The sequence below is a fragment of the Podarcis filfolensis genome, assembly GCF_964270895.1.
Source record: "Podarcis filfolensis genome assembly, chromosome: 3".
NCBI lineage: Eukaryota > Metazoa > Chordata > Lepidosauria > Squamata > Lacertidae > Podarcis > Podarcis filfolensis.
Window position 1 is genome coordinate 97,884,683 of NC_139606.1, and position 22,737 is coordinate 97,907,419.

At 41.3% G+C, this 22,737-nt stretch overlaps 1 protein-coding gene across 5 annotated transcripts in view; it reads right to left on the reverse strand.

Moving 5' to 3' along the window:
- The window catches only part of HHAT (hedgehog acyltransferase), a 179,623-nt gene that overhangs the window by 47,403 nt on the left and 109,483 nt on the right, over positions 1 to 22,737 (reverse strand). For 3 of the 5 annotated variants that reach the window (XM_083605328.1, XM_083605329.1, XM_083605330.1), the window contains exons 10-11: positions 14,739 to 14,940; positions 791 to 935 (exon numbers count right to left, since the gene is read on the reverse strand). In XM_083605328.1, coding sequence (XP_083461454.1) covers positions 791 to 935; positions 14,739 to 14,940 — 347 coding nt within the window. Of the gene's footprint in view, positions 1 to 790; positions 936 to 5,478; positions 7,092 to 14,738; positions 14,941 to 22,737 lie in introns of those variants that run through there. The other 2 variants (XM_083605331.1, XM_083605332.1) reach the window with 2 other exon arrangements.

A 22,737-nucleotide genomic window follows, 5' to 3' on the forward strand; every position in this document is an offset into this window, starting at 1 on the left:
TGATGCCTACTGGTGTAACGGCACGTTTGAGAACTCCTGGCACCGACAGAATCTCTGAGCCACCCCATACACACTCACTGCCCCCTTCATTACAAGGCAGCAAGGCTGGGTACCTTTTTCTCCCTCGAAAAACACAGCGAGCTGAAAGAGGAAGCAGGAAGTGCGACACTCTCTCCCACTTCCTCTTTCATCTCTATATGCTTTTACATAGGAACACTGGAAGCTGCCTTATACTGAGCCAGACCATTGGGTCCATCTAATTCAGTATTACTGGCATTGACTGGCAGTGGCACCGAACCCTACCTGGAGATGTCACAGGTTGAACATAGGACTTTCTGCATGCAGAGTAGAACTTAGTTGGATGCAACCCAATATTTTTTTTAATGCTGCTGCTTAGTTTATCCAACTTTGGTTTTAATGCTTGTTGTCCACTTTTAGGGATTTTATATTATTATTTTTTGTACTGGTCCATTGTGCTAAAGGACACGCCAAGTACCAGCAGGAAATGCTTCTAAAAAGTGCCTGAAATAAAAATAAATAACAAAGGTTCAGGCTGAAAGCCAACAAGCCCTGGGGAAATGCTACAATGACTACTGCTGAGATGATGTCAAGGACAAGGAGGACTAGCTGAACAAAAAGCATGTAGTGCAAGACACAGGGAATGGCGTCTGAGAAAGCTGCTCATGTGTTTTGCAATGCTGAATCAAATTCGAGGGAAGGCATGAATAATAATAATAATAATAATAATAATAATAATAATAATTTTAAAAATCAGATTGCTATAGCTTGCCTTCTATGAAGATCCTGTTCCAGTAGATTCTGCCAACATGATTCCCTCCGAGAAAGATAAGGTTGGAGAAAATCAACCACATGGTAGACACAGATGCCAGAGCTGCATGGAGTCGCCGACAGCCTCTTGGGGACAAAAAATGGTTCTGAAAAGAAGGTAAGTTGCATTTAATATACAAGTTAGGAAGGGATAATTGCTGGGCATGTGGAGAAGTAAAAGCAGATTACAGCCACATTTTCTGGAACTGTCCCCAAATACAGGGGTGTGTTTTTCCTTGGAAATAATATCAGAATCGTTAGGAACACAAATCCCTATGGAACCTAAGACATTTCTGCTTGGATACATAAAAGGTGTTTTCATAGACAGTGATCAAGAGATGGCAATCAATTTGATTACTTTAGCTCCTCTCACTACTTTAAAGAGATTGAAAAGATCTGGACCATGGTGAAAATGGTCAAACTAACCTACTACCGGAGAATACAAGCAAATAAATTCATGGAGAAACGGGTATTTTTCTTGATATATTGGAATAGCAAGTATAATAACGTAGACATTATGTTGCTTTCAGTTTATTGTTAAGTTTTCAGGTGAAAATTTTGTTACTGCGTTGTAACCTTTTTGTTTATTGCAAACCATAAAAATATCAATAAAGTGGTTCTGAAAAGCAAATTTTAAACAGGCAGCTAACAATAAAATCTTAATACTGGAAGGTTAGAAATAAATCATGGTGGTGTTAGGGTGACCGCTATAGGTATAGTGAAGTCATCAGAGTGGGGAGAAGCCCTTGCTCTCCTGTAAATGTTAATATTTTTTAAAAAGAGATGGGGAACCTGTGACTCTCCAGCTGTTGCCAGACTACAAATCCCATTACCCTGCTCCTGGCCATGCTGGCAGAGGGTGGTGGGAGTGGGAGTTCAACAAATCTGGAGTGTGGCAAGTTCCCTATCCTTGGTTTACAGCAATAGGGCATCATTCTAGGAAGAATTATCCGCTGCATTGAAAGTAATGCTGGAAAGCACCTTGGCTTAGTGCACCACATTTAAAGGAAGTGTCCTGGGATTTATATAGGTTTTTAAAAAAACACACCCCAACAGAGTCAATAGTTGTCTTCCAGGGGTACTACACAGAAAGTTTCATAGCACATACAATTAGAAGCAGCTATATTTCCAGACAACTCACTGGTTTTGCAAACTGTATGGTTATTGTGCAAACCAATTAACAGGGAACTCCAAACCCAAGATCTGCTGAGATGAGAAGGTTTGGATTCAGCAGATCTTGGGCTTTCCCAACTGAGATGTGTACTCAGCCAGGGCTATGGCAGCCTAAGTCGCTCACCCCACTTTAGCTTGGACTCAGCTGACAGAACTTGACTTACACCACAGTTAGTTCCTAAAAGGGGTTGTTCCAGCAGCTGGACAATGAGAGACTTTCATGTATTCCAACCCCGCTCTCAGCTCAGTCATGCAACTGTGCAACCCAGCAGAACATAGCTCATGAAAAGGGTGGCGTAAGTCAAATTCATCCAAGTTCCTTGTGAACAGTCTGGAACGGGGGAACTTACAATGGCGTTAACTTTCGCCATTGTAACAGTAATGCACGTGTGTAGTTATCATATAACTATGATAATTATGCATGGTGATAGTGTTACAAGATGTGGAGAAAATGGAAAGGGAGAAGTTTCTCTCTTTTTTTATAAATAATATTTATTCAGAATTTTGAAGATTACAAAGAGAAAAAAGAAAAAAGACAGAAAAAGTACAATCATTTTTTAAAAAAAGAAAAACAACAACAACAACAAAAAACAGATTAAACCTTTACATAACTTTCTTCCTTTACTTCTTTCCTTGACCTCCTCACACCTCCCATTTTTGTATTCTAATTCAAATTGTTATTTCAGCAAATCTTTCCAACCTTGTTTTTATCTTAATAATTTGATTTAATATATTGTAGTTTTACGTTCACTCTTTCATCAATTCATTTTTACTTATTCCTTATATATCATTACTACCAAAGCCATATAATTTTCTTTTTCCAACATCTTTCTAACAATCCTTAATTTTACAATATTTTTGAAGATATACTTTAAATTTTTTCCACTCTTCTTCCACCAACTCTTCTCCTTGGTCCCGGAAAGGGAGAAGTTTCTCTTTCATAATAGCAGAATTTGGGGTCATCCAGTGAAACTGAATGCTGAAACATTTAAAGCTTTCAGTGGCTGCTAGCCATGTTGGCGACATTCTTTTTTCCACTGCCAAAGGCTATGTGCCTCTGAATACCAGTTGCTGGGAATCACTCAAGTCCTGCTAGAAGGCTTTTGACAGGCATCTGCACTGCAGGGGGTTGGACCTTGGGTCCCTTCCAACTCTACAATGCTATGATCTGGTTGGCCACTGTGAGCCCAGAATCCTGGACAAGATGGATCTTTGGCCTGATCTAGCAGGCCTCGTCTTATGTTCTTGCTTTTTTCATGAGCAGGGAGTCTGGATTGTGCTTTACAGCTTGAATGTTCAATATGCATTTCAAAAACAGCAACACAGAAGTCATTATAGGCTAAGAGACGTGAGTAGGAAAAATTAAATTCACATAGCAAATTAAGCACAGGGAAGTTAACTCAAAATATAAATACCTTTCCTGTCTCCACAATTTAGCTTTATGATTATTCTTCTACCATAATTGCTTTTATTGAAGGATCCAATTAATATTACTATATACCTTCCTCTATTAAAGCTGCTAAGAATTCATATCACTGGGTTAGCAGATTGTTTTCCAAAAAATCAAATCAAATAACTTTGGAAACACAGGTTTTATGTTCAAACTTAACAACAGAGAACTAGACACATCTGCTCAGATGTTCAAGGGAACTCACTCTCAGGTAAGCAAGTATAGGTTTGCAGCCATTTAAAATGTGCAAGCAACAGTATTCCTACTTCTGTTTGTTTCAAAGATAGCAATCCATAATTTATTACATTTTTTACATACCCTTGGCCATGTTTGTGAAGCTTTCAATGTTATGCATGTATAAAACATTCAGAGCTTTCTTATTACAAGGTTGACACCAACCACAGAGTACATTAATATTAGAGTGAACAGTCTGGAAACACATTTAGCCCTTTGTTGCACTTGCAGTATTTTTATTTGAAATTTTTAAAACTAGCCTTGCAGTGAACTGGGTTAAACTAGCCATAGTTTACTGCTAAGTTACATGTTTCAAAAAAGTGAGAAATGCCATTCATTTGATCGGTTTAATTGCTGCTTTGAGTCCTCTTCTCATGTTATCCATATGAAGGGTTCTCTGTGTGTAGAAGGGTGAATGGGGGCTGACTCTGACCCCAAAGTTGCACAGATCCCAGGTACACCATCCATACGTTGATGTCTGCATAAGAGAATCCCACATTCACAGAGGAAAACGTTGTGATGGGTAACTGAAGCCGTGCTCAAGTGTTACTTTGTGACAGAAATTAATAATAGTGTAGGCAGTGCTATTTTTCTAGAAAAAGAGGTGCCAGAACTCACCATGAACACCTCCCTCGTTCTCTTAGAATGGCAATGGCACCCACCTGAGAGGTGCTAGAATGGAGTTCCAGTGTGTTCCGGCTGAAAAAAGCCCTGAGTTTAAGTCCACCCTTTTACAAAACCAGCTAATTCAGTTCAAGTTCATCCAAATAAACTTTTTCTTTATAAAAAGTTCATCCACAGCCATTTTCTTTCAGCTTTTGGTATGTTGCAAGCCGCTGGGCTGACGTATAGAGTCCGAACCAAATCAGAGTTCATACACAAGTAAAAAGATGTCTGACAGAGAAAATGTCAACAGGTGAAGCTTTCCTTGTAATTGTATTTTTATACAGGAAAAAATTTACCCTTGTTTACTTTGTGCCAGCCACACAGCTGTAAAAGGCACAAGGCACCATTTGCAGTGTTCCTGTTATCCTCACTGAAAACAGGTCCTGTTTGAAGAGAGTAAATCTCTTCAGCAGAAAAAGATACAGAAAATGCCTAACATTCATTCCCTGAATCCTGAGTTGTACTCTGGTTCCTACCTACACTCAAGCAAACACAGTAAAAACAATCCAATCAAGCTTGGAGGCTGAGTGACCAAGGCTGGGAACACTGGAGGATGGGGCCAGCATGTGCTATTTACATGAATTATTTGTTAGTAATATCACACCTTGGGGTGTCATGAGAGTTCAAGCAGGGGTGTTTGAATAGGTGAGAAATCCTGCTCAGCCAAACATCAGTTCAAATCTTGCCAAGCAGAATCAGGGCTTTGTTTCTACTCAAGCCACCTTCCGTTGCCTGAAGGACCCCAAACTTGTCTTGTGGCAAGTCAGTGGGGCAACATGAATTCCAATCCTAATGTATTGTTATAGAAAGTTCATAAAAATACAGTGGATACCAACTTAATTCGTCCCGGGGGTCCGTACTTACCACGAAAAGTCCGTATCCAGAGGCACCGCTTCTGCACACATGCATGGCGCGATAGAGCACTTCTGCGCATGTGCAAAGCGTGCAGAGTGCTTCTGTGCATGTGCATGTGGCAAAACCCAGAAGTATAAACTTCTGGGTTTGCCACGTTCGTAACTCAAAATTTCATTACCCAAAGGTAATATAATCCTGTAACTGGGATATCAAATGACTTACTTCAAGCACAGTAGGGTAACTATCGTGTGTGTGTATAACTTTTAAATATAGATTTGAAAAGCACATTTTTATTATTTCATGGACATTATCATCTTATGTATCAATTTTCTGACTGGCTATGAGAAACAGCACTAATAACAAATATGCATTATATTTTTACAAAGTGACTTATCCTTGTTAGCTCATCTATACCTATATATATCTATATCTACATCTATACATCACCAGTCAAATACAGCTTCAAAACTGAAGGCAGGAATGACTGATATCTGTACACAGACATTTATTCCGTCAATCCAAAACATTTTCAACATATTTTCTTAATATTTACAGTTGCCAAAGCTCCCGACCTATGAACAATCCATAAACATTCCAAACACGATAGGAAAGAAGCTAAATGTGGTTATTAAATATTCTACCGACAGATGTATAGATACTGATAGGATCAAACAGTGGTTCTGTATGCGGAGACAAATCATTTGTCCATATTCAAACATAAACCAAGATCATCAATCTAGGCCTATCTTCAATGGTTTTCCAGGGTATCATTAATTCATATATGACACGGGTAACTTTGGGATATGCCCAAAGTACTTAAAATGCTACAAGTCGATGTAAGCATAAAAATTTGGCAGTCTGGAATATGATGAAAACGGAAGGGTTAAGCTGCCATATGAATGGAAGGCGTGGGTATAAAAATACCATGATAATTTGCTTTTCTTTGCTTGAAATATGGTGTAAATTGATCGTCTGCCACTCCTGGTACTCAATCTAGAGTGTGTGAGTCAGCACTGTCCAGGCGAGAAGTGTTGGTGAATATTTTGCAGTAGACTCACATCACAAAAACAAACAAGATAATAACAGAAAGCAACATATAATTTCAGCAGTGGCTTTGACTCTGTGGAAGGAAGATATTGCACGCAATTCCCCGCAGGGCCAAAAATCCTATCCCTTGCAAGAGGGGCACCAGGGAGCCATCCTGGAAGGTGCTCTAGGAATTCAAACTCATTTTGCAGATTTCTGTGACAATATAAGCCACAGAAGAAATATCTTACTGCAGAAGTTGTAAATGTGTGTACATGTCATTTTCATGCCGTGATAAAAATGCCATCAGTCAACAGCATTAATCCTAGGGTGAATGTGATCTGCTCATTCAGCAAACAAATAAATCACCCAGTGGAATGTCCTCCAACCTTGAAGGCTCTATGGATTATGATCATTGTCTGCTAGTGGTTCATCTGCAAATGTCCTAATCACCAGCTGCGACTACATGAAGCAGTTTGCCACTGTTGAGAAGTAGTCACTGAAAACTAACCGGGCATGGTTTCATCACACTGCAATGCTGGCCTCCTGAAGGTGATGCCATCAGTTCATGCAAGGACACACAGCAGCAGTCTTTGGTTGGAGATACAAGAGGGATGGACCCATTCATTTACAAGGTTACTGCTGGCTATTAACCAGAAATGGGGAGAGAGACCAGCTCATGAAAAGCCAGTGTCTCCATGCTGCTGCAATTGCCTACTTATCGAGTGATGTCCTCAGTTCGTGCCAAGGCACAAAACTACAGATTTCTGTGGGAGGTACAGCACGGGACCGTATCTGCATTGCATGATATGCCTTCTTCCTTGGTCATCACTTGCCATATTTTCTTCTTGGCAACCAACTGCAACAAGAGCATAAGAACACAAGAAGAGTGCTGTTGCATCGGGCCGAAAGCCCAACTAATCCAGCCTCTTCTACGTGCATTGGTCAGCCAGATGCCCATAGGACAGCCTTTCTCAACCTGTGGGTCCCCAGATGTTGTTGAACTACAACTCCCATCACCCCTAGCTAGCAAGGCCAGAGCTCAGGGATGATGGGAGTTGTAGTCCAACAACATCTGGGGACCCACAGGTTGAGAACCACTGCCATAAGAAGTTCCACAGGCAGTGCCCTCCCCACTTGCTATTAGCAGCAGTTTCCTTAGAAGAGGACAGCAACTCATAGCCAAAGCTGACTGTGGAATTACCCATACAAAATCATCCCATCAATGAGAAACAGGCATGCAGCTCCACCTATGGAATCATGAAAAAGCTGCCCATCCATTAACCCTTTCCATACCAGATCAGGTGAGGCTTCCTGTGCTCACTGAGTGTCCATTGAGGGACAGAATTTGAAGGCATAAAAATCAAAAGCAGCAATTTAGAAAGTATTAAATCATATGTTTTAGTCAAAAACAACTTAATTGCATAAAAAGTGCATCATCTGTTGATTTCTCCCCCATCAAAAAAATGGTAAATATCTTAACATCTTTAATAGGACTAATTTTTAAAATGGGTATCCAACATTTAAACGTTACCCCCCCCCATTGAAATAATATCTTTATTGTGCCTTGTGTCATCTAAATACACCTTTCAAATTAAACAGATGGAATTTTTATGGACGTTCACATATGACTTCCGCTGGCATCTTTAGCTTCTTATCATGACCTAACTTTCAAATATCCTTCACATGTCAAGCAGAAAAAGAAAATATGGGAGTGCCTGGGCATTTATTCTGCTGGAGCTGGCACAGAGGAAGCAGTAATTTACTGGTGAAAGGAGAAGGGTGGACAATCAAGAGAGAAGGCAAAACTATTTGTGCTTCAAGTGCCTATAAATCAATCTGTTCATTTGATCAGACAGTTGAAATCCTTGCACATTCTTGTCTGCTGGATGATATTTCCTAATGCAGTAAGAACACTACAAAGTACAGACAGCTGCGGAGCATCTTGATAATCCAGTACCACTTAATAAATTCTATTAAAGCGTGTTGCGTTGAATTTTCATGAGCTCTGATTGCTGCTGTGAAAGTTGCCCTTTTGGAAAGCATGAATATTTGTGAGAGGGGATGGGTGCGTGAGGTGTAGGGTCAACGTCCATCCATAAATATAAACAAATGTGCCAAATAGACTTATCACTGCTTGACTCATCTGCCTGACACAGCAATTACAGGCAATGATTTTTGATCAACAAACCTGTGATGAGAGAGCTGTTATGAAATGTGGCCCTAGGACTGAAACACAAGCAAGATCTGCATTTGTGTGTTTGTTAGGGCTGTTGTATAGTCACTTGTAGATGATAAAAGTGTGAGTGTTAATCTACTGCAGTCTCAGGCATTCATTAAACAATAGTGGCAGCCTCAAATTTTACTTTTCAACCATCACATCACTAACCGAACAGATACAGTAATTAATATATTCCTTAGGGTCAGGGATAGGTGATTTTTTTTTTTAGCCTGAGGCTGTGCTGCCTCACAGGTAATAATAATAATTAACAACAATAATAAAAAATTGTTATTTATACCCCGCCCTTCCCGGTTCAGAAACCCGGGCTCAGGGCAGCTAACAACAAATTTAAAACACTTAATACAACATAAAAGCAGCATAGAATACAGTATAAAAGCATGAATAACAATAAAATTCAAAGTTCAAAAATCAATTTGGGGAAAATCCATCCAATAAACATTAGATAGTCACCAGAGCTAGCTGGTTAAATTAGTCCTACTTGGGCCAGAGAGGAGGCATGGGGAGAATTAGCTGTGGGGTCCCAGAGCGGGTAATCTTCATAAAAAAAGGGGGGAGAGAAGGGAAATAAAAGATCAGGCTGAGTTCAAATTAAAGGCCAGGCGGAATAGCTCTGTCTTACAGGCCCGGTGGAAGGCGGTTAAATCCTGTAGGGCCCTAGTCTCATGGGACAGAGCATTCCACCAGATCGGAACCATCACTGAAAAGGCCCTGGCCCTGGTGGAGGATAGTCTGACTTCCTTAGGGCCCGGGACCTCTAAACTATGGTTATAACCATGCCAGTGGTGGGTGGAACCAAAATGAGCTGTGCCCACACTACACACATGCACGTAAGTGGGGGGCCCGTTGCAATACAAACAGTTTCACGCCCTACAGTTGTTGAGCTCGCTCACACCATTTTGGAGCCCTTGAAATCCGTTTCCCCCCTGGACCTTTGACTCAGTGACAAGGACTTTCCACCACTCTCCCACCATTTCAGGTTAGAATAAGATTATTTATTTATTTTCCCGGCATCACACATATATACGGTCATGAGTGAGTCAATCGCGCCTAAGAGGTGTTGGTGGGGATGCCTGTCTAAAGAGAAAGCCTGGATTTATTTGTATGTTTACAAGGTAAGCTCTCCGTAGCTTTCCCCCAGAACTTATTTTCACTGATTCAGAAATGGGCTAAATAGTTAAGAGGAGAATGACTAACCTTGTTCTCCAAAGACTAAATCATAAAGCTGGCTTTTTGGTTGTTGTTGTTGTGGTTTTTTAAAAAAACTTGAGATGGATTTTTCAGTCACCCCTTAAGATGAGTCATCTGCACGTAGTTTCATTTGATGCTTGCTTTTTGCATCACTCAGTGCAGGAATGTTACTGCTGTAAAAGTGGTATGTGTCCTGGTTCTTTTTATTTCTGGTCTGCTGGGGATTGCTCTTCCGGCACGAAGATTTATTTAATTATATTTTTACTCATTTAAAATAAATTACAGATTGATTTTCAAACCCATTGCTACCCAGAGTGCTTTATAAAAAGAATAACACACACACACACGAACATATAAAGCACAGCACAGTTTTAAAACAAAGTTAAATGCAGACATTTCAAAACAGTGCAAAATGTTACTAAAGCCAGCATGAACGAACATGATTATAAAATCATAGAATCTTAAGAGTAGGAAGGGAACCAAGGGTCATCTAGTCCAACCCCCAGCAATGCAGGAATCTTAGCTAAAGCCGTGACAGATGACCATTTTTCCCCCAATAGGAAAAAACAACCCACAGCCACAACCAGATTAGCGATCGTAAAAAATCGTAAAGGTAAAGGGACCCCTGACCATTAGGTCCAGTCGTGACCGACTCTGGGGTTGCGGCGCTCATCTCGCTTTATTGGCCTAGGGAGCCAGCTTACAGCTTCCGGGTCATGTGGCCAGCATGACTAAGCCGCTTCTGGTGAATCAGAGCAGCGCACGGAAATGCCGTTTACCTTCCTGCTGGAGCGGTACCTATTTATCTACTTGCACTTTGACGTGCTTTCGAACTGCTAGGTTGGCAGGAGCAGGGACCGAGCAACGGGATTCGAACCGGCAACCTTCTGATTGGCTAGTCCTAGGCTCTGTGGTTTAACCCACAGCGCCACCTGCATCCCACTATGGTTGTTAAGAGCTGTTTAAATGCTGTCAAGGGGTGGAGCCTGCTGAACTTCACACAGAATTGAGTTCCAGTCCCCATGACTGAAAGAGCATGTGCAATGTACCTACACTGGGTATCTTCTTAAGTCTAGATCATGGATAGGCAAACCAAGGCCCGGGGGCCGGATCCGGCCCCATCGCCTTCTAAATCCGGCCCGCCAACAGTCCAGGAATCAGCGGGTTTTTACATGAGTAGAATGTGTGCTTTTATTAAAATGCATCTCCTGGTTATTTGTGGGGCATAGGAATTCGTTCTTTCCGCCCCAAAATATAGTCCAGCCCCCCACAAGGTCTGAGGGACAGTGCACTGGCCCCCTGCTGAAAAAGTTTGCTGACCCCTGGTCTAGATGCTTGCATGGGGAATCTAATGTACAGTGGTACCTTGGGTTACATACGCTTCAGGTTACAGACTCCGCTAACCCAGAAATATTACCACGGGTTAAGAACTTTGCTTCAGGATAAGAACAGTAATCGTGCTCTGGCGGCGCGGCAGCAGGAGGAGGCCACATTAGCTAAAGTGGTGCTTCAGGTTAAGAGCAGTTTCAGGTTAAGAACAGACCTCCGGAATGAATGAAGTACTTAACCCGAGGTACTACTGTATATGGAAGTCTCCAAATGGGCTTACCCAGAAGAAAAAAAGTATATGTATTGATACAGACCTTCTAACCTGCAGTGTACACACAAGGGCTGCTGATGTGGTCATGTACCCCTGTGTAAGCAGGGACTGCCCATTTGTTTCATTGTCCAGTTACACTCTGCATGCACCATTATGTTTTCTGAGTGATAAGCCTACTGGATTACACCAAAGTCACATCCAGTCCAGTATTCTATTTCCACAATGGCCAACCGGATAGCTTTGAGAAGCCCACCACCAGGACATAACTGAAATGGCTCTCCCCTACTCATGATCCCCAGTAAGGAACTGGCATGTTCTCTCTGATCCAGGAGGTAATAATATACAGATATCACGATTAGACAAATCACAGGCACAACTAGAGTGGGCCCTAAAAATGTATCTCAAAGCAAAGACCACTTGATCATTTGAAGTTTCTAAGTCGTTTTCAAGGGCAACCCCATGTAGGGTGCACTGCAATAGTCCAATCTGGAAGTTACCAAACATGAAATATCAACACTTCTGCCCAAAATGGGCTGACAAACCAGTTTTGGCCACCAAGGCCACCTGAGACTCCAGTAACAATGTTAAATCCAGGAGCACTCCCAAGCTATAGACTTGCTCCTTCTAGCATTAGTACAACCCCATCCAAAACAGGTTGTCTCTCTACCTCTCAGACTCGAGAACTCGGTACACGTAACACCTCTGTCTTTTCAGGATTGAGCTTTGATTTATTGGCCCACATGCAAGCCATCACTGCCTTAAAACACCTCAGCCACCTCTCCCAATTCAGATGGAACAGAGAGATAAAGCTGGGTGTTGTCTGCATATCAACAACACCTTGCTCTAAATCCTCTGATGACAGATTCCAGAGGCGTCATAGAGATGTCAAATAGTATGGGGGACAAGATGGAACCCTATGGGACGACACAGGACAACTTCCATGGTGCTGAACAGTGCTGCCACCCCCTTCACTACTTGCTGGAAATGGTCCTGGAGGTAGGATTAATAATAATAATAATAATAATAATAATAATAATAATAATAATAATTTGTTATTTATACCCCGCCCATCTGGCTGGGCTTCCCCAGCCACTCTTTGCGGCTTCCAACACAATATTAAAATACAGTAATGCCTCAAACATGAAAAGCTTCCCTAAACAGGGCTGCCTTCAGATGTCGTCTAAAAGTCTGGTAGTTGTTGTTTTATTTGACATCTGATGGGAGGGCGTTCCACAGGGCGGGTGCCACTACCGAGACTGAAACCACTGAAGTAGAGAGCCTCCAACCCCCACCTTATATTTCACGATTTTGTTTCATCCATTTTTCAAAGGTGTTCAAGTTGGCTTTAAAATGGTCTGTGATGACATCAACGTTCAATAATATCTGACTCATAATGCAAATGAGTTTTTGACGCAAGCTCTCTCGTTCCTCTGCAAATGGTTTCCTGCGTATCATTTAAATGGAGCACTTTGAACTTGTGTACCTACTTTGCGCCTGTACTTTCTGCATTCAGACTAAGTGCTCAAGAAAGGAAGCTGCTGTGCTGGCAGTTGGTTGACACACATTTCGTTGCTTGAATGGACATGAACTTCTCAAAACGGAATGCAATTTACGGAAGAAAATCCAGGTGCATACCAAGAGAAGAGCATTCGTTATGCAAATGCGACTTTTACAAATGCAAACCACCCTTGTGTGTTGGGGTGGATTGTGTGTGGTAGGGTAGCTTTCGCATCAGCTTCCGGTATGCTCTTCAGTGGGGAAGGTTGGATATTATGCCTGGATGCCTCTCACTTCTGCCTGAGACCCAATACCAGGAAGATTCTTGGTTGTCTCATAGCTGAATTGCCTTGCTGGTGCTTTTCTGGAAAGCAGGCAGGCGGACAGATTATATCCTTCCCTAAGTTGCCCCAGAACCAGCTTGAAGCACAAAACACAACTCTGGGTGGGGTGATGATGCTTACTTGACCTCCCAGCAGCAGAGGAGTCTCAAAGCGGCTAACATTCTCCTTTCCCTTCCTCCCCCACAACAAACACTCTGTGAGGTGAGTGAGGCTGAGAGACTTCAGAGAAGTGTGACTGGCTCAAGGTCACCCAGCAGCTGCATGTGGAGGAGCAGGGAAGCAAACCCAGTTCACCAGATTACGAGTCCACCGCTCTTAACCACTACACCATGCTGGCTCCAGGAGAAAGAGTGGAAGGGGGCAAGGTGGTGGGGAGGTTAGAACTATGTTCAATACACTGGTGGGAACATGGCTGTACAAATGCACTGGAAAGTGTGCAATAACAAGTTCCTTTGATGCAACTTCACCTAATCTCCCCACAAACAAATCAAAACGAATGCTCATTAAATAGCTGATGTCATCTAATCTTCTCGCAAACAAATGAGGATGAATATTCAATAAGCAGGCCGCCTAGAAGCACCCAGTGAGAGAAGATGGGATTTGCACAAAAGGATTTGATACTCACACAGCAAGAATATATATTGAATTGCACTTGTGGGGGCGAAGCTTCACAACCAACACTGATGAGGTGGAGCTGTTGAGCATGTGTACACTTCTGTCTCACTAGCAGGGCTTCTAGCACAGATCTCTTTCAAGATGCTTGCCTTTTAGGTTCCTCCCTTGAACTTCCCAAGCTATGAGATACAGGTAGACAGGAGACCCAAAGAACTTCCTTTGCACTAAATCAGGGGTAGCCAACATAGTGCCCTTCAGATGTTGTTGTACTACAAAATCTAATATCCGTTACAATTGGCCATGCTAGCTGGGAGTGATGGGAATTGAAGTCTAGCAACTTCAGATATATGAACAAACAGCTGCACTAAATTTCTGATGCCATAAATTATTTAGCAGAAATCTATGATTTTTAAGGGACGCAGGTGGCGCTGTGGGTTAAACCACAGAGCCTAGGACTTGCCAATCAGAAGGTCGGTGGTTCGAATCCCCGCAACAGGGTGAGCTCCCGTTGCTCGGTCCCTGCTCCTGCCAACATAGCAGTTCGAAAGAACGTTAAAGTGTAAGTAGATAAATAGGTACCGCTCCAGCGGAAAGGTAAATGGCGTTTCCGTGCGCTGCTCTGGTTCGACAGAAGTGGCTTAGTCATGCTGGCCACATGACCCGGAAGCTGTACGCCAGCTCCCTCGGCCAATAAAACGAGATGAGCGCCACAACCCCAGAGTCAGTCACAACTGGACCTAATGGTCAGGGGTCCCTTTACCTTTACCTTTATGATTTTTAAACAAAGTAAAATCCCCTGTTAGATGACCTTCAGGACTTTTAATTACCTTTTGTTGTCACTGTATTTCACAGCACACCCACTTTCTGTATTATGTAGCTCTAGAAAGTTGCCAATCCCAAAACTCGAGTCCAGCAGGTGGCCGTGTTCTGATAGCACTGAACCACCTGAAGTCTCTAGTAGAGGGAGTCTAGTCCTAAACACAGTTCTGAGCATTACAACATGAAAACCAATGAACTTACAATTAAGTCAAGGACAGCTGGAAGAGAAACCAGCCTCTTCACTCCATTTTCGGCTGCTACTCCAAGCCAATTAAGTATCGCCCAGGACCAAAGGTAGCTATAGCCGCCGTGCCAATAGCTTACAAAAGCGAACGTGATTGCTGTGGAGAACAGCATCTTCAAGATGCTGCAGCGGGATCCTCCCATCGGGATGTAAATGTACCTGCCAGGGAAATTATAAGCAGAAGTAATTAAGACTTCATTGAAATCACAGCAATACAACTACTGCAATATAAATTTGTTTTCACCAGCAGCTCTAAAGTGCTGCCTTGACTAATTACCTGACATTTTCTTTCTGAAACCTCTATAGTTTCTTAAAGACAGTGGATGAGTTCGTGTGTGTGTGTGTGTGTGTGTGTGTGTGTGTGTGTTTTTAATAATAATTCATGCTTTTTGGCAAGATGAGGCATCTCCCTCCCCCTGCCCCCACCTGGAAGATGCCAAAACTGAATACACAGGCTATGCCACATTCCCAGTGAGGTTAAACTTAAATAATAATAATAATAATAATAATAATAATAATAATAATAATAATTTATTACTTATACCCCATCCATCTGGCTGGGCTTCCCCAGCAACTCTGGGTGGCTTCCAACAGAGTATTAAAAACACGATTAAAAAATAGACATTGAGGTGGAACAGGATATTAACCAGGACCAAGCAGTCATCTACACAGCAAATAAATAATTCCATACTTACTTGCATGGTTTCTTAAATCTTTCCACAATAGGTTTCGTGAAACACTATTGTTGGATGAAATGCTTTGTTTGAAAAGTTTTGGTAAAATCTTGTTTGGTAATTTTAAGTAAATTTTAGTAATGTCTTTGCCTTCGTTCACATTGTTTCTTTTTTACTTTCTGTTTTATTTGCAATAAGTATCTATACAGAAGTATTACACAATGTTCAGAGCTGCTGCTGAGAATGGAAGCATGCAGTTCTTCCTCTCACACCTACAATTTACCTGACATCATTGCATCGTATGTGACGATGTCAAACTCAGAGTAGGCACACTGAAATCAACTGACTTAAGTGCATGGATTTCACTGGGTCTCCTCTGAGTTTGATACTGGCTCTTCTCCACATTGGCAGGGATGCTGGTGGAGTGGGGAGGATCAGGCCATGTAATGGAACCCGGAGCGAGGGTAAGTTGTAATGCATGTCACACAGAGTGGGGAACCCAACCCAAGACTTCCATATTTGTAATATGGTCCCAACTTAGGTTTTCCTTTTGAGGTAGGAAATGCAATCAGTCATTTGATCCATAATGTTTACATTTATAGTTATTATTACAGCTCCACTGGTTCTGAGGGGAAATGAAGTCCCCTTCCCAAGCGATTTCAAAGAAATAGAAACAAATTGTACAGGATTAAGGAGATATAGATCTAACTGAAGAATGCAATTAGAAGTAGCAACATTTAATTCTCAAATGCTTACGACATTTCAGAATCACTATTCATCTCTCTGTATGATGGTCAACACCAGCCTTTGAGGTCTTTCTGTTCCATAAATCAGGCTTCAATCCTCAGCATACATCTTCTTAGTGAATAAACCTCATTGTATGAGGTGGCATCTACTTCTGAGTAAACTGGCACAGGGATGCATTGTTAATTAGTGCCATTTCCCCCAGGGAATATTTGATTATTAGATCCTGGTCTCAAACACACAACAAAACTAGGGAATTGGGGAATGGGAAGTGTAGTAAGAGCACTCTACTCTTCGTGTAGTGGCTCTGCAAGTGTTATCGTAGCTGGAGGTTATGCAAGCAGCCCAGAAGTGCTTTCTAAGTGCTATCCGTCCTTGCAATTTAGACATTCCAACTGAGAGACTGCCAGGCTTTCGTCAGTAGTTCTGCGCTGGCAGAAAACTCCATCTGGGGAAACAAACCAGGACTCCTTTGAAGAACTGGACATGATCTATCCTGTGTGGTTTAGATTCTCTCATGTTATTCTTGCATACCTTCAGTATGGAATACATACAAGCCCCCCCCCCCCAATGTAAAAATCAGTTCTAATGATAGCTAAAACATGGGACATAAAAATTTCCAATTGACAGTTCAACAGGGTGCATCTTGGGTTCTTTTAAAGGGATAGGTCTCCCTTCCTCAACCTGCAGTTCCTATTGGGCCCAGCAAACACAGTCAATGGCCAAGGATTATGGTAGTTGTGGTCTAAAACATCTGGATTGCACCAGGTTAAGGAAGGAAGCTCTGTCTGGCCATATATCTGTCAGAATCAGGGTTTGGAAATCAGAAAAAGCAGCGCACTGTGTGTTTCCGCATCAGTAATATGCTGTTGTGTTTGTTAAGCTCATCTGAAGTTTTTTTAACAGCCCTAGCCAGCAAGGTGAACATCGCAGGACACAAGCTGGTCCCTGAAAGGATAATTCAAGAATGTTTTCCACGAAAGCATCCTCTAACTATAGCAGATTCAGGCTGCTTCTCATCAGGAAACTCCTCTGTTTGTGCAAATGATCTCAATTGGCACTAATGTGACCATCACTAGGAACAGCCTTAGATATGACAACTTTAATTTAAAAGCGTCCTTTCAATTACAGTTCAGTTTACACGGTGTCAATTGGCTCTCCTTAGGTGACTGCTCAGGCAGCTGTACAGGAGGGAAAGAGATTCAATTATCTGACTTTTACAATCTAGTGCCAGCAGTTGGTTAATTGAGCATTAATTCCGTTTTGCTTATGAAAAGTCTTGGATGTGAATCCTTGAGGGGGGTGGGATCTAGGTATAGTTTTAGTGTAGACAGTGGAACCATTAAGAGCTAGATGGTAACACATTGCACAAGCGGTGGTGTCCGGCTGTGACTTAAAATTGATGAAAGATTGGACTCAAGCTATACTACCAGGTTAAGTTCAAGGTGCTGGTTTTGGTGTATACAGACCTATACAGATGGAGACCTGGAGACCTGAAATGTCCCTGGGGAAACTGGATACCTGATGGATACCTCATCAATCCCTGCACTCTGCAGGTGAGGGCCTCTAGCAGACAGCATCTTATCAGGAGGTCAATTCCACCCAATGTAGGAACTGGGCTTTTAAAGTTGTGACATCCACACTTCGGAATTCAGTCAGCTTGAATATTAGCCAGGCACTCTCTCTGCTGTCTTTCCAGCACCCGCTGAAGATCTTCCTTTTCCAACAAGCCTTGTATATAAAGGTCTTTCCCAGTCTGCATTGGACTTGTTTCTAAATGTTTCATATGTTTTATTGTTTGTGTGTTTGAGGTCCTGAACACAAGAAGGAGGAAGAAGGGCAGGATATAAATTTAATAAATAATAATGATAGTGGCAGTTAGTTCCCAATGAAATCATAGGAGACTTAATTCACAGCTGATTTGTCCCACCAGCTTCACGGGAAACTGTGTAATTATAGTCCTGGTCTATCCTTCCAATCACATTTATGTAGATAATGAAGTATTTGAGTAGTACATTGCCTTGAGTAATAAAATCTGGAGAACTCAACCGTTTGCCATTAATGTGTGACATTTTGTTTGGTTCTAACAAAAGTATTGCCCAGTCATGGATTGTGAAGTCTTTTCTCTAAGTTATAGAATTTTTACCTACCTAATGAAAAAAGCCTGACAATTTAAAGTACAATAAAAAATTGTCTAGTAAGCTTTCATGTGCATGCACACCTCTTCAGATACGTTGTGTATCTGAAGAAATGGGCATGCACATGAAAGCGTATACCAGAACAAACTTAGTTGGTCTATAACATGGGTCAGCAAACTTCTTCAGCAGGTGGCCAGTCCACTGCCCCTCAGACCTTGTGGAGGGCCAGACTATTTTTTTTTGGGGGGGGGGTGAATGAATGAATTCCTATGCCCCACAAATAACCCAGAGATGCATTTTAAATAAAAGCACACATTCTACTCATGTAAAAACACACTGATCCGTGGGCTGGATTTAGAAGGTGATTGGGCCAGATCGGGCCCCCAGACCTTAGTTTGCCTACCCCTGGTCTACAAGGTGCTACTAGACAATTTATTTTCATTTTCATTTCGACTGCATCAGACCAACACGGCTACCTACCTGAATTTAAAGTATTTCTTACTGAAAAGTAGCCCACCTTGTATTGGTGGTGATTGTGCAAAGCACTCCTCCTACAACTGCACAGCATCCTTTTTCAAGTAACTGGGCAGCTTCTTAAAGTCAGCTTATCTCTTGCAGGCAAGCTGTTCCATTTAAGCAGCACATCATAATTTTAACTCACAAGATGCCCATTAGTGAATTGGACAGATTATGTAAATACTACCCTTCAAATCCCTATTGCATCACAAACATAATTACTGAAATATTTAAGAATGACATTTCTTGAAGACGTAAAACTTTCAAACCCAATTACCACTTCCTTAGTTTCTTACAACTGTTAGCTGCAGCATAGTGAGACAGCCTTTTGCAAGCATTTGTTTGTGCTTGCAAACTTTGCTGCTTAATAGCTTCAGTATTAGACTTCCCAAATCCATCATGCTTTCAATGAATCTGCTTACAAGCTGCCCCTGGATGAATAAGCACTCTGAATTCCTGCAAGATCTGCATTTCTGTGGCATTTTCACCTTATTTGCATCAAGCCATCTGGTTTTGGGTTGCTGTTTTTTTTAAAATATTTTAACACTTTCACACCAAATCTTCTTATTTCTTATTAATTAAACTTGTATGTGCCAGAGAACTGCAATGTGCAATATGAAAACATCATACATATGAAGGTGCAGTGGGCCCACGCTCCAGCTACATGCAAGATGAGAGAGAAAGGTGGGTGTATGAGCAAAATGCTGCAAGAATCGGAGTGGGGATGTAGAAGCAAATTAACATGCCTACCCCCATCTCAAATGTTACATTGCATGTGCATTGTGACTGTATGAGTAGTCTCTCTGTTCAATCGTGCACATAGGATTTTCAGTTTGGAGACTGCAAGGATACTACGAAGTCAATGATGCAGGGCGACCGCAAGGAACACTTTCACACACAAAAATTGAGGGCTTTTAATTACAAGGAGAACCAGGGCTACAAAAATATGACTATGCAAATTTGTTTCCCCCCAGAGAGGTCTTGATCAGGGTCAAGAAAACAGAATTAAAAATGGAATTCCACCTGAGCTTTGCATGCACTTTATGGAAATCAGAGAAGGTATTTATGACTCTTAATATGATTATCTACTTAAAGTCATCCAACAGTGATTTAAAGGACACACTGTCCATTATGGAACTGTAAAAATCTATGACAGCCCTCTCTACCATCCATGATTGCTTTTCCTTGGTTGACATTTGTGTCTTTGAGACATGCTACATGGATGTATTTCAAACGAAGGTAGGAATGGCTGAAATGGCTTTTGGAGAACAAGGAGCTACAAAATGGCTATACCCAAGTTTCAGAGAAGGACAACTAATTTTTTGAGGCAGAGGAACAACTGCTCCTAAGTGCATTACAATCTATCCAGTATTTAAATTCTTAAACACCTTCCTTACTAATTTAACAAGCTTGCCTAAGTGCTTGCTAGATTTTAATATTTTAATGGGCAAGAAGATGGAGAGACTAAAGCCATGAACCGTAGAAACTTTGCTAATGACCAAATGGAAGAAGACCAGAAGTTGGAAGAAGACGAGGGAAAATAACTAATGAGCATCTCCCCCCCGCCCCCCCAGGATTCACATTCTACTTTGCACTTCATTTGAAATAATACACCAAAAATCTCAGGGGTCATCATAATAATATACGGGGCTTCAATTTCTTTCACTCTTCTGTGGTCAAAGTAGGAATGGACAAATTTGTCCTTCTATTTCTTTCTCTATCTAAATGTTTCCAATCCCTCATTTTTTAATCAGTTTGCAATGTTTTTTTAAAAAATCAAATCAAATCTTCACGATTAATAATAATTATACTTCATTGTGAAGTAATTAATACTGATCTACAGCTGATTACTACACTGCAAACAACGGCAAAACAGAGTATTACAAGAATAAAGACAACCCCCCTACAACTAATTGGTTGAGGAAATCTTGTCTGATTATCTTAATGATAAAACATACAGATGAGATAAAAACAATACATGATAATCAGGAGAACAAAGTTATTGAGAGGTGGGCTTTGTTTTTACATTTTTGAAATGGCAATCAAAATGCTGATATTTATCCTTTTAATCTATTCACCGCATTTTAAAGTTTTTTTGTGGGCTGGGTTTATGTTTTTTTAATCTGCTCCCCTTTTTCTCTTCACATGTCATTTTTATTCTATTTTCTTCTTTCCCTCACTACTTGTTTTCTTTCTTCCTGACAAGCAAGCTTGTTTGATGTGTAACGATCTTGGCTACAAAGTGTAATGATACAATATTAATAAAATTATTTTTTTTTAAAGAAGAATATAAAAATTCAATGATATATTCAACTAAAGGCAATGGCATAGAAAACTTAAATTTATTAAATAATAACATCCTTTCTAAAACCATGACAACCATATTTCTCTAGAAAACGTAGGGGGAGATACCTGTAAATCTGAAACCAAGCTATATGAAATATAATCCCACCATACTGAATAAAAATGATCAGGATCTTCCTGTCCCTTAGAAATCTGTAACTTATGTGTTATTCTTTTCTGAAATAACTGAATTCCAGACAGGAATTCCATCATGCAGGCTCCATGATGCCCACACTGGTGCCCTTAGGCAGGTGCCCCAGACTCTGAGTTATGCGGCAAAATGTGCAAGTATTTTCTAGGCAATTTCTGTGAAATGAGAGTGAGTGCCGTGTGGCCATCTTGTATATTTTTCCTGGTACTTAGGAATGCTCCCTGTTGCCATTAGATGCAGTGTGTGGATGTGGGTGTGTATATAAAATCATTATTGTGTGATCCCCACAACCGGGAACAGCAGGCCATAAATGACCTCCTATGGTAAGCGTGAAATTGCTGTCTCTCTGATTTTGAGTAATACCACACTCCCCATGGCAGCCATCTTGTGTTCTGCCGTGCCCTACATAGCAGCTATTTTGCCACTGGAACCCCCAGCACTCTTGAAAATTTGCAATGTGTCCACAAGTCCAAAAAAGTTGGCGACCCCCGCTCTTAATACTCTTGTGCATACGTGGTGCTGTTTTGGCTCTGTAGGCAATGGGTCTCACAGCCTGAACATCAGAAAGATAACATCAGAAATCCTTGTCTAATATTCCAAAATGGCACAAAAGGCCCTGTCCAACATTTTACAGTCTAAACACAGAAGTATTCTGTTTAGACTGCAAAATGGTGGGCAGGGCCTTTTATGCCGCTTCAGAATGTTAGACAACGATTTGAAAACACTTCCTTCAGTGCTTTCTCAGAGTTTCTTCTGACACCAGTTAGACACATTTAATCAACGAAGTGCAATTTAATTAAGGGTGTGGAGGGAAAGAAAACCCAATAATGTGGCACTGATTACAAAAATAGATATCTTCAAAGTAATATACTTCAAAGATGATTGCTGTGTGTGTGTGTGAGAGAGAGAGAGAGAGAGAGAGAGAGGGAGGGAGGGAGAGAGAGAAGAAACTGGAATTAAGTAATGCATGCTTCCTAATGAGCAGCTGCTCTTCCATGCAATAAAATGGGTTAGAATCCACCCCCCCAGTCTTGGGATCCACTCTGGAATCCATCAGGTGATGTGCAAACGTTCCCCACGTTTCAAATGCACAGATGGTTTTGCATTAAGTTGGATGTTCATTTTTATGACCTGTGTTTGATGCTTTAAAAAACCCAACTACTGTGAAGATGGTACTGGCCTCAAGCCAAGTTCTTCTAAGTCTAAGCACATAGCTCCATTGTTTCAAAGTCCTTTTAAAAAATAAAAAAGAAGCTTTAAAAATTGTGGCTTATAGTAGATTTGTGCTGCAGGAAGGGGTGATAAAGTTGACACCTTTTTGCTCAATGTCCTTTGTAAGAATTCAGAGCCACGTCTACTTTTTTCCATGACAAAAATAAGGTTGTTTTCG